The sequence below is a fragment of the Halichoerus grypus genome, chromosome 11 (genome assembly GCF_964656455.1).
Source record: "Halichoerus grypus chromosome 11, mHalGry1.hap1.1, whole genome shotgun sequence".
NCBI lineage: Eukaryota > Metazoa > Chordata > Mammalia > Carnivora > Phocidae > Halichoerus > Halichoerus grypus.
Genome location: NC_135722.1, coordinates 103,239,889 through 103,252,104, shown reverse-complemented (window position 1 = coordinate 103,252,104; position 12,216 = coordinate 103,239,889). Strand labels below are relative to the sequence as shown.

At 42.8% G+C, this 12,216-nt stretch overlaps 1 protein-coding gene and 1 long non-coding RNA gene across 8 annotated transcripts in view; one reads left to right on the top strand and one right to left on the bottom strand.

Moving 5' to 3' along the window:
* Positions 1-12,216, top strand: part of SIK2 (salt inducible kinase 2) — a 133,169-nt gene that overhangs the window by 95,869 nt on the left and 25,084 nt on the right. For all 7 annotated transcript variants that reach the window (XR_013442614.1, XR_013442613.1, XM_078059008.1 and 4 more), the window contains exons 5-9: positions 379-503; positions 955-1,078; positions 2,430-2,650; positions 4,078-4,230; positions 10,837-11,001. Coding sequence is in view for 5 of the 7 variants with exons in the window: in XM_078059008.1 (XP_077915134.1) it covers positions 379-503; positions 955-1,078; positions 2,430-2,650; positions 4,078-4,230; positions 10,837-11,001 (788 nt within the window). In the remaining 2 variants the exon portion in view is untranslated. The remainder of the gene's footprint in view (positions 1-378; positions 504-954; positions 1,079-2,429; positions 2,651-4,077; positions 4,231-10,836; positions 11,002-12,216) is intronic.
* LOC118524985 (uncharacterized) lies at positions 2,750-3,627 on the bottom strand. The gene is made up of 2 exons (XR_004911917.1): positions 3,251-3,627; positions 2,750-3,144 (listed from the first exon to the last, which is right to left on the bottom strand). It is a non-coding gene; the product is annotated as an uncharacterized LOC118524985 (long non-coding RNA).

Here is a 12,216-nt window from a genome sequence, read left to right as displayed (position 1 = left end):
CTACTTCTCCCTCTCCCACTACCCCTGCTTCTCCCTCTCCCACTCCCCCTGCTTGTGTTCCCTCTCTCTCTGTGTCTTTCTCTGTCAAATAAATAAATAAAATCTTTAAAGAAAAAAAAATACATGATTCTAAAGTCTTTTTCCAACCTCTCACTCATTCTCTTTGAGAAGAAAACTTGATTTATTTATACATCCATTCAACAAATATTTATGGAATACTTGATATTTTCTAGACCTTGTGCTCAGTGCCGCGGACACAGCACAAGACAGATGCCGTAGCAGTGCTATTGTTGATACGGCATATTGTAAAATTTACTACAAGAAATTCAGTATAGTTGAGAGCATAGATGAAAGTAACATTTATTTCCATTCCAATAGATTTCGGCTTTGGAAATTTCTTTAAAAGTGGTGAACTGCTGGCAACATGGTGTGGCAGCCCCCCTTATGCAGCCCCAGAAGTCTTTGAAGGGCAGCAGTATGAAGGACCACAGCTGGATATTTGGGTATTTCTTTGCTTTGCTGTGTTAAATGCATCTCTAACGGTAATAACTAGTACTTTGGCCCGTCTTTGAAGCTCTTGGTACCTAACACATAGGTAGTAGTTCATACTTTCCCTGTCCACTGGATTGTAATTAGAGCATTTTTGAATTAAGTTCTAGGAAAGAACGTCTAGGGACAGATGTTATTACTTTAATATCGGCCATAACTTAACGTTAAGTAGTAATCAAAATGATTAAATTCAGATCTTTGAGTATTTATTATAGGATATTTTATTGCAGTAGTCCGAGTTTTAGTTTTGCTTTGTTTTGTGTTGTTTTGAAATTCTGAGAAAATAGTAAATCCAAACAGGAATTTTTCAGCCCGTATGATTTTAAGGGCCCTGGGGATGTTTAGGAAAACAAAGAGTGTTTAAAGTCCTCAGTGGAAAAGTGACTGCCTTGTTTTCTTCCCTAGAGCATGGGAGTTGTTCTTTATGTCCTTGTCTGTGGAGCTCTGCCTTTTGATGGACCGACTCTTCCAATTTTGAGGCAGAGAGTTTTAGAAGGAAGATTCCGGATTCCGTATTTCATGTCAGAAGGTAAGCCGTTTGTCTTATACTTGTGCTTTACAGAATTTGTGCTCCGAATGAAATGCCTCGGCAAAGGCTTCCCTTGTTCTAAGAGCTTGGGTGCCAAACAAAGTGATTGAGTCACTTGAAAAGCTATGGAAGTAAGCAGCCCCCTCCATGTAGGTGAGAGAAGCTGTAGCCTTCCTACTTGTAACTGAAAACGGAAAGCTTTCCAGGTTAAGAACAGCAAGTCTTCACATCTACTCTGGGTCTATAAATGTCCCCAGTTTATTTTAGACTTAGAGAAGCACTTTGTAGATAGATTCACAACCATTTTACTCTATGAAATAGATTTTCCTGTATCTTTTGGTGAGAAGTTGCAAAATTACATTTTTTAATTGAATTAAAAACTGGCAAAGCTGTTGGATTAAGATGCAGAGCCCGACTTGGATTAGCTTGTTACATACAACCAGTTGGGTTGTTGCTCAGCTACGTTTCCTCCTCAGGTTTTGGTGGTCATCCTTAACTCTTTCGTTCTTAGTCATGGTAGAAATAAAGCTCTAGTAGTTAAGAGCATAGACCTTGGAGCCTGGCTGCCTGTTTTTAATCTCGAGTCCACCACTTACTGGCAGTCTGCCCTTGACAAGGTACGTCCCCTCTCTGTGCTTCCGTGTCCTCAGGCTACAACATGGGAAGAACAGTGGCTCCTGGTAAGGGTGCTGGGAAGATGAATGGAAGTAATCTGTGTAAAGCAGCTTGCATGGTGCCTGGCACATAGCAGAGGGTATGAGGCTAGCTTCTGGGGGGTGGTAGAGAGCATGGTGTCCGCTCCGAGAATAAGTGGGTGCCCGAGTCACAGCAGTGTAGTTTTTGTAATATAATCAGAAGTAACTAATGCTTCATGTGTGTTTTTCTCAGCTGCACTGACAGGAGAAGAGCAGCAGTCCTCTGGAGACCTCTTGCCTCACGCACATAGCCTCTAGTGTGTCAGCCTCAGAAGTGACTGGGGCTCCATGTGTGTGCTCATTCTAGGAGAAGGCTTGCTTTTGTCTCAGCAGAATCTAAGTCTGTGTCTAGATCTTTTCACTTGAGAAATTCAATAGAAAGGTTCATTTAGCACAAAATTGGACAGACCTACACCGTCCTGATTTTCTTAAGTATTCGTTCTCGGTGGTGGTTACTTTTATGTCAACATTCACCATGGTAACCTGATCAGTACAACTGGCTTTCATGTGTTCATTTATTCATTTGACCTTCTGCTTTCCAGTGGGCATTGTGGAGGATACAGAGATTAACGCCATTGTGCAGTCACATGCGTCAAGCCAGTGCCCTGAAGTGCAAGGTGATTTACATGACTTTTGTAACATTGTGTTTTCCATAGATTGTGAGCACCTTATTCGAAGGATGTTGGTCCTAGACCCGTCCAAACGGCTAACGATAGCTCAAATCAAGGAGCATAAATGGATGCTTGTAGAAGTTCCTGTACAGAGACCTGTTCTCTATCCACAAGGGCAAGAAAATGAGCCATCCATTGGGGAATTTAATGAACAGGTTCTGCGATTGATGCACAGCCTTGGAATAGATCAGCAGAAAACCATCGAGGTAAAGTGATCAGAGATTTGACTGATGGTCTTCCGGCACAGCCACCCCAACACCTAGGCATATTGTTCAGTTTTCCCTGAGGATTACAGTCAGACTCTATTTCATGTTTGCTTTTTTATTCAATATATAAATTCCTCCCTTTGCCCCATCTGCCAAAAAATTCAAGAGGTGGAGTTTATATAGGATGGGGAAATGACAAAGATGGAAACTTAACAAATACAAAGTAGAAAATTTCTTCTAAGGTGAAACATGAAGTTTTATCTGGGTCATAAGCTAGTTTATATGGAATATAAATGTACAGCTAGGGAACAAGGCTGAGGGCCGATCAGGAAACAGGAAAGCCAGTGGGGTGTAGGCTGTGAGCTGGGGAAGCTGAGAAGGCAGACACAGGTGGATTCCAGATTTGGAAGTACTCTCGGTCGTAGAACTGAGGGTCGTGAGCCTGGGAAATTCCTCCTCTCTTTTATTTCTGTCCGTTAGTAGTTAGTATATTCCTAGGAGAAACACATTTTCCTTACCTCCACAACAGTAAAAAACCAACAGTGCTCTTACAGAGGAGGCATAACAAGAAAGAGTACAAAATGCCTCTTGTGAACTTACAGTGCTCCAAACTGTGCTGCCGAGAGCCAAGCCAGACTCCCTCCTGCTCTGCTTGTCCCGTGCTCTCGGCCACGAAGCAGATCTAGAACGGCAGCTGGGAGGGCAGCCCGATGGGCCCTTGATTTCTGCCATGCCTGCTCCGCACCCAAGGCGCCCTGCACAGCACCCGTGCAGATGGTTAGGCCGAATTAGAAGCCAGAAGAGCAGTTGTTCCTCTCTTCCGCTAGTACCCTCGGAAAGCTGGCCGGCGAGGGATGTGAAAAATTGGGAAGCAACTTTATTTTCAAGGCTTCAAGAGGGTGGGACTGCAAAAACAAGAGGAAAAAATTACCTAAGAACGGAGACACAGTGTCTCTCAATCCAGCCTCCAAATGTTACTCTCCAGCCCAAAATAATCACCAGAAATTTCCCCAAAGACTTTAATCATTCATTTCAGAGTTTGCAATAGTTTGGACTTGTGCCGAAGTTGTGGAATTCGAGCCCGTGGGACCAGGTTGTAACGGACCTTACACCATAGTCACAACTAGGAGATGGGACCGTGTGGTAGCACTGGGGACATGAGACAGCAGCGGCATTCTTCCTGCACACAGAAAAGCAGGTGGAGCCTGTTACTGTAAACGGGCCAGTCCCTTAGGGGCATCAGCCTTCGTGTAATCAGTACTAGAAACTTGGAACTGTCTGTTCTCCTGAATTCTGGAACAGCTTTTGTTCTAGACACACTTTGTTCGTGACTCTGTCATGATTTCTTCCCTCCTTTTTCAGAAAGATGTAGATCACTGGACTGGTTTTTATGCTTCTCTGCCTTCAGCACTTGTTTTCTCTTTCAGTCTTTGCAGAACAAGAGCTATAACCACTTTGCTGCCATTTATTACTTGTTGGTGGAGCGCCTGAAATCACATCGGAGCAGTTTTCCCGTGGAGCAGAGACTCGATGCCCGCCAGCGGCGGCCTAGCACCGTGGCTGAACAGACAGTTGCCAAGGTAACGCCGCATTAGCCTGTGGTCTTATCTTGCAGGTGCCTGTTCACATGTGTGACACATTTTTCATCTCATAGTACAATAGAGGGTTAGGATCTCATCCTCTACACGCGGTTCTTCTGTGAAGTTTCTGCCCGTCACTTCCTAGATTCTCAAATGTTTTAGCATCTTCTTATTTCTTTTTTTTTTTAAGATTTTATTTATTTATTTTACAGAGAGAGTGGGAGACAGAGCATGAGCAGGGGGAAGGAGGAGGCAGAGGGAGAGGGAGAAGCAGACTCTCCGTTGAGCAGGGAGCCCGATGCGGGGCTCAATCCCAAGACCCTGGGATCATGACCTGAACCAAAGGCTGACACTTAACCAACTGAGCCACCCAGGCACCACTGCATCTTCCTATTTCTAAGGATTAATTTTGTTTCAGTTTTTTTTCTTTAAGAGTTTTCTCATTTTTTAATCATTGATTTATGGTGGGAATTAATGTCACTAGCCTGTACACTCGATTCCATTTAACAAATTTTTACTGCAGATTTACCGTATGCAAGCTTCTGTTATTAGGCATGATAGGGGGTGGGATACATAAAACCCGGACATGGCCCTCAGAGACATGACAGTGTAAAAACAAAGTAAGACATCATCGTAAATAACCATCATTCAAAATAGAGAAAGATAAATCTGGGAGAAGAACCACGGGCAAAGGGGAGAGCGATACATCTGCCTAGGAAAGGCTTTGTGGGAGGGTTAGCATTTCTGACAGAGCTCAGATCTTCAGGGATGTGTGGGCCTTTGCCAGGGAGAGGCAGGGTTGAAAGCATTGTACGTAGGCAGCAGAAGCGCTGAGTGGGCAAGTGGAGGGAACTGAACTGAAGCGCACAGGGAAATGAAAAAGTTGGCGTGGTAAGTTGAAGCGATGCTGTGAAGGGCTTCGAAAGCCAAAGGAGAGAGTTTACTTACGATTCAGGAAATACTGAGGAACAACTAGAGACGGAAGCAGGAGAGTGATAAAATCACATCTAGGCTTTAAGCTAACTAATCTGTGACATCGGGAAGGGTAAATTGGACAGGGAAGAGAAGAACTTGGGGGAAAGCAGTGAGGAGCTGAGAAATACTGGAGGCTTGAACTAACACAGTGCTGGTGGGAACAGAAGGGAGGGGATGAACGCAGGATCATCTCGGGTGGACTCTGGATGGACTCAGCGGTGGTTAATGCAGGTGCTCTGGAGCAAACCCCAGGTTCAGCCCTTTCCTGCTGCCTGTCCTTCAAAAAATTACCTTAGGTCTTTCTGTGCCTCAGTTTCCCAAACTATAAAATGAGGAAAATTAGAGACTGTTCTGATGTTTGAATTAGTTGATAATTGTGCAGCACTTCGAATGTGCCCTATACATGTTGATTCTATAAAGTAAGAAGGAAATATTGGGGAGCAAGGGACAACAGTGCCTTAGAGGTCACTCTGTTCTCGAGCCCGAAGCAGGAGGGTAAGTGACGGCACTGACTTGGTTGCTTGAAACGAAGAATAGATCTGGATGCCAGGACAGAGCTGAGGCTGACGGAAGTCGGGAAATCATCTGCAGAAAGATTGAGGAAGAGGCATGGTTCGTGCATACGGTCTATTAGGATTTCCATCTACTTCTGTGAGTGCTTTACTTTGTTCCAAGGGCAAGGAAGAGCTGAGAAGTTCTGGCTTTGTATTTCTTGTTTGGCAGTTTACAAAATTTATAGGATTTACTAGAGTTTCGCATTGGCTTCTATAAAACATGGGGGGGGGGCCAACAAAATTAACATCTTGATTTTAGTAGGCAAATGGTATACACTGTTATACACACTTTAATATAAAAATAATGTGAATATTGATACTAATATGAGTAATGCATAGATAAAATTCCAGATTAGAGTATCTCTGAGCAGTTGGAATCCTTCAACGTTGAATGGTATTGCTTTCAAGAGAGGAGGGGGATAAAGTGAGAATTCCTCAATCGGAGCAGGAAAAGTGAGATGTAGAGTTACCCCTTCCCTCTGGAAAGTGCTGCCAGCAGACGGACAGGAAACAGGAAAGCCCCCAGTGCTGCACAGGCTTTCCCTCCCAAGTCTCTTTACTCTTGTTCGTATTACACAAGCGAGGGCATGGGTTACCTAAATGATCGACCCTGGGCACATGCGTATTATTATTGCACATGATTGCCTTTCTTATCTAAGCTTGAAGCAGATTCCCTAGGAGAGCTCAAATTATGTTTAATTTGGCTGAGAGTTCAGATGTATAACATGGCTTCTTATGTTTGATCATTTTTTTTTATTACCAAGCACCACATGAATTCTTTTCATTTTACGCATTGGCCTAAGTTGACACAGAAAGCTCCTTACTGGGACTTAAACATGTATCTAATTCAAGTGGAAGTCTTCAGTGTCCATTCACAGACTTGTTTAGAGTGCCGTCCGGGTGCTAAGGTAACAGGCACTAGGGCTGAAGAAGATGCTCCCTTCCCTGTGAGATTTCACTTTCTCCTGTTTTGTTGAACTTGTTAAAAAATAGATTTCTCTGCACTTAGTTTCGGTAGAGCCTTCTCTCTTTAATTCTTTGTTCTGCTATTGGCTTAAAGAAGTGGCAGATCACGTGTTAGCTGGTATAACAATAGGAATTTGGGGAAGCAAACTAATCCCATGCAAAGATCACATGAGCTGTGGAATCACATGGACCTTGGGTTCCATACGGAGCTGAGTGACTGGCAAGCCAACCTTTCTCAGCTCCAGTGTCTTTAAATATAAAATGGAAATATCAATATCTATTTCATGAGTTTGCTACAAAGATAAAATTAGGTAACTTATACCAGCAGCTCAGTTCAGCAAACAGAGCACTTCTGTGCCGGGCTCAGTCCCTGCCGCTGTGGCGACAGAGGTCCCCAGCAAATAGTCCCTGCCCCTAAAGAATGTATGGTATAGTGAGAAAGTACCCATTATTACTACTTAGAAAACAGTGAGAATCCTATCTCAGAATGATTTAGAGTACTTACATTTGCCATATACTATGCAAGACATGTTCCCTCTAGTTGACTATAGACAACTGTTTAGAAGAAATTCGTGTCATGCCTTCTCTCATGAATCCTGACTGCTAGTCCTTCTGCTCCAAGTTTCTATCAACTGTAATCGTAGACAAGCGTGAAACACTCATCTCACTTCTTCTTTAATCACTGATAAGAGGTTGCCCTGTACAGCTATTAGCAAAAGCATTGTGGGGCGCCTGGGGGGCTCAGTCGGTAAGCGTCTGCCTTCGGCTCAGGTCATGATCCCAGGGTCCTGGGATCGAGCCCCGCATCGGGCCCCCTGCTCGGCCAGGAGCCTGCTTCTCCCTCTCCCGCTCCCCCTGCTGGTGTTCCCTCTCTAGCTGTCTCTCTCTGTGTCAAATAAATAAATAATCTTAAAAAAAAAAAAAAAAAAGAAAAGAAAAAGCATTGTATAGTTGGCCCCAGGGTACCACAGACTGGGGGGCTTAAATAAAAGGTTATTTTCTCTCAGTTCTGGAGGCTGAAAGTTCAAGGTCAAGGTGCCAGCAAGATTAACTTCTAGTGAGAACTCTCAGCTGCCTACTCAGTGGGCCCTCACACAGCCTTTCCTCTGCATGTGCAGATAGAGAGAGAGATGTCTGGTGTCTCACCCTCATCTTAGAGGGACACGAGTGCTGTCAGATTGGGAGCCCACCCTTATGACTTTATATAACCTTAATTACCTCCTGAAAGGCTCTGTGTTCACATACAGTTGCACTGGGCCTTAGGGCTTTAACATACAGATTGGGGGGTGGGGGGAGACACACAATTCTGTCCATAACCAGCATATTCCTATTGGAGCAGTAAAGATTTTCCCATAGGAGAAAACATTATTTTCATTGTAATGGTTATTCTAAAAAGCACAAAATCAGAAGAGATTCAAGACAATAAATACATGGTCTAAAAAGTCATTACAATTGGGGCGCTTGGGTGGCTCAGTCATTAAGCGTCTGCCTTCCGCTCAGGTCATGATCCCAGGGTCCTGGGATCGAGCCCTGCATCAAGCTCCTTGCTCAGTGGGAAGCCTGCTTCCTCTCCCACCCACCCCCCCCCCCGCTTGTGTTCCCTCCCTCGCTGTCTCTCTGTCAAATTAATTAATTAATTAATTAATAAAATAAAAACCATTACAATTAATCGGACATGAGCATTGTCTATTGCCACTCTTAAAGAAACTGGTAAAGTCTGCTTCCTTGGGATATTAATCATCCATCTGTGTATTAAAATAACATATTCTTTAGTCCACTCTATAGTGCCGAGCATGCCATTTGAATATTTTCACCCAACCTTGTTCCAAAAAGACTTCTTTAATCCCTTCAGTGATTGCAAGAATCCTAAAAAAAAAAAAAAAAAAAACTACCATCCTATTTCCTATGAAGTGGTTGTCACAATAAAATATGTTCCTCCTCTCACCATACCAAGCTCACAGTAAGTTGTTGCTGTAGTCCAGGTTGGACGTGAAATTTGTCAAGGAAAATGTGTTACGCTTGGTCTGGCGTAGCGTGATCCTGCCATTTAGAAAGTCACAGCTAATAAGAGGCAGAGACTGAGAAGGAACAGCACACCCTAGTTATCATGTTAGTACTTCATTTCCAGTGCAATATCTTTAAATAATGCTTTGCCCTAATAATTTAAATTATTTCGCACACAAGGAGCAGCCTAATAAATTTAGGAAACCAAAAATTAAAGTTCAGCTTTATCCTTTGATTGAAAAGCTGATGATAAGGGTAAAAAGAATGCATGAAATATACCCTATTAGGAAGTTTACATTTTACATTGTGGCATGAGGACTTAAAAAATTAATCTAAATGACTAATGCTTGAAAGGAAAAAAAAGTTGTTTAGTCTCAAAAGTGGCCCAGGAAATAAGTGTAAGGAATGATGATCTAAGAAAACCCTTTTCTTTATCATGCTCAGGATCGTTTGTAGTGTACTTTTTTTCTGTTTTTACCATCCATATGATACCAACACTTGGCTATTGCTACTTTATTCATTATCTCACGCAGCATATCTAATGATGTTAATGTTGGAATGTACCAAACATAAAGTATATTCTAAATATATTCAAAGTATATTCAAATATAAGGTATATTTGTAACACACCCCGTATCGTCAAAGACCATCAACCTAAAATTTTAGCAGAACCATTAGATAATATCTGAGAACAAAACTGCATTTGCAGACTAATTCCTGTATTAGATCCCTGTGATCTTTTCACGACTTTACAAGGAAGGAGAAGGGCGGAATTAACATTACTGAGTGAAGGACCTTTCATGTTACCTTTTGTAATCCTAACTTCACTGTGTAATAGGCATTGTGCCCTTGTCTAGGTAAAGAAAATAGGACTCTTAGGTAGTTCACAGTGAGGGATGGAGCCAGGAATCACACCCAGGTCTCTGGAGGAGAGAAGCTAAAATCATACCAATATCGTTCCTTTTTGTTTGAACTTAAAACTCACCATCTAATGTCCCTCCAAGTGATTATAGCAGGGAAAAAATAGGCCATTCCTTTGCCTTTTAGACACTAGTATGTTCCTTCAGATGCTTGGCAGTGTCCATTATGTTCAAAAGACATCTGATGGGAGGGAAGGATTATCCAATAGTTTCATCTTTAAAATCAATCCTTGCCCCCCAAAAAACATCAAATCGAATCCTTGCCAGTTGTCCTAAAGAAAGATTCTCTGTTATATGATTTTTTTATTATATTTTTAAAGATTTATTTGAGAGAGAGAATGGGAGTGGAGGGAGGGGCAGAGGGGAAGCAGACGCCCCACTGAGCACGGAGCCTGACTTGGGGCTCCAATCATGACCTGAGCCAAAATCAATAGTCAGATGCTCAACCGACTGAGCCACCCAGGCACCCCTATATGATTTTTTAAAAGAGGAGTTTGTAATGTTTGTTTACTTAGCATTCTTAACAAATGAGACATGAAAATGGGCTGAAAACCATCTGGAGCTTTCTACAGTAGGTTGACTTCAGGAACATAAGTTGCTCGGGAATAAGCATCTCTCTTTCCACTGGGCCAACAGGCTGTGTTCAGTTTCTGCACCTCCTTGGAAGGAGGACACTCCTGTCACCTCCAAGTAGCTGCCACCTCTCTTGTCTTTCTCTGCACATGTACCCTTGTCAAGAAATACACACCATCTCACCCCACCAGAAAAACAAAGTGCAATACACTTTGTGTTCTAGGTAAGTTGTGTGTGTGTACCCCGGTTCAGTTCTGAGCTCTGAAGACACAGGAACTTTTTTATTCTTTATATCTTTCCATGGTGACATATTTAAGGATATAGACAATATATGTTTGTTGAATTAAAAAACAGAGCATTCTTAGGTTCTTTACAGAGACCAGCTTTCTTGTTGTCTGTGTGAAAGTTAGGTACCTCATCGTGGAACAGGAATGAAACTGAGACTGCTTCACATCACTACCCGTACCATATACATATTTTATCAAATTTTTTCTGGGGTTCCAACAAATAAAACATTCTTTAATTGTACCAGGAAGAGTTATTTTATTCCAACAATTTTGTATATTTGTATAGAAAGTGTTAATGTTCCCAAACTGTTCTTGCCATGTTTTCAGGCACAGACGGTGGGGCTCCCAGTGACCGTGCACTCACCGAACATGAGGCTGATGCGGTCCGCTCTCCTCCCTCAGGCGTCCAATATAGAGGCCTTTTCATTCCCAGCGTCTGGCTGCCCGGCGGAAGCAGCGTTTATGGAAGAAGAGTGTGTCGACACGCCAAAGGTACAGACGTGTTTGAAAGACCCTGAGTGTGCTGGTTGGCCAGGCGCTCACTTTGGTCCTCAAGTGTTGTACTTTGGCTTTGTTGACCTTTGTCATTTCCTCAAGTCACTCAGGAGTGACTTGTTTTTGTGCAGAAGACCTGAGAGAAATATCCAGGCTAAACTTGGCTCTCATCGTCATCTTATCGTTATGGCTGTTGCGTAACTCGTCAGACCTTATACATACTTTCCAAAATCCTTCTTTCCCTTCCCTCTTCAAGTTTCTAGATCCCTCATAGGTGTGGGATTTAAAAAAAAAAATTGTAGTTCTGAAAACAAAAATGGAATTTTTGTGCTGAGTTGGGCTTTCTATGTTATTGTTGCCTTTTTTCTGCGCGTGTGCTGCAGCTATGAAGTGATGGGCCGCCTTTTTTGGTTCAATTTTTTTAAGATTTTATTAACCTGAGAGAGAGAAAGAGAGTGCGCACAAGCAGGGGGAGGGGCAGAAGGAGAAGCAGGCTCCCTGCTGAGCAGGGAGCCCGGAATCATGACCTGAGCCGAAGGCACACGACTGAGCACCCAGGCATCCCAGTTCAGTGTTTTTGTTTTGTTTTGGTTTGGTTTTTTGTCCAGTTTGAGTATACATAAAGGAGATAAGTTTATCCTTGTGTACTGCATGAAGTTGGCTTCTAATACATAGAAGATGACCGCTTCTCTCATTTAAGGGATGCTTATTAATCCATGTTTTATCTACTTAGCGTCAAGCGGTGTCCAGAGGCTCGTATTAATGGGCAGACCTTGGAGTGTGTTCAGAATAGACTCTCTTCTTCACCAGCTGTGTGAACTTGGGTGAGGTGACTGACCGCTTTGAACCTCTGTGTTCTGTAAAATGAGGACACCCAACTCTGTGAGACTCGGGAGGATTAATTGAGATAATGTGTGTGAGGTTCTCGGCATTGTAAACACTCATTATTGGTTTCCTGTCTTTTTAGCCTCTTTAGGTAATAAAAGGGTAACTCAGACATGAATTTTGCCTCAAGTTTATAGTCTAGCAGAGGAGACGTGATGGATAACTAAAGACAATGTGCCAGGTGATGAATAAATTGATAAATATCATCAGTCCCTTAAAGAAATATAAATCAAAGTGCTGCAAGCCTGGAAGGAAGCAGGGGAAGTTGCTTTTAGCTGGTTTGATCAGGAAGGTCTGGGTTAACTGTCAGAGCTGGGAATTGAGGGG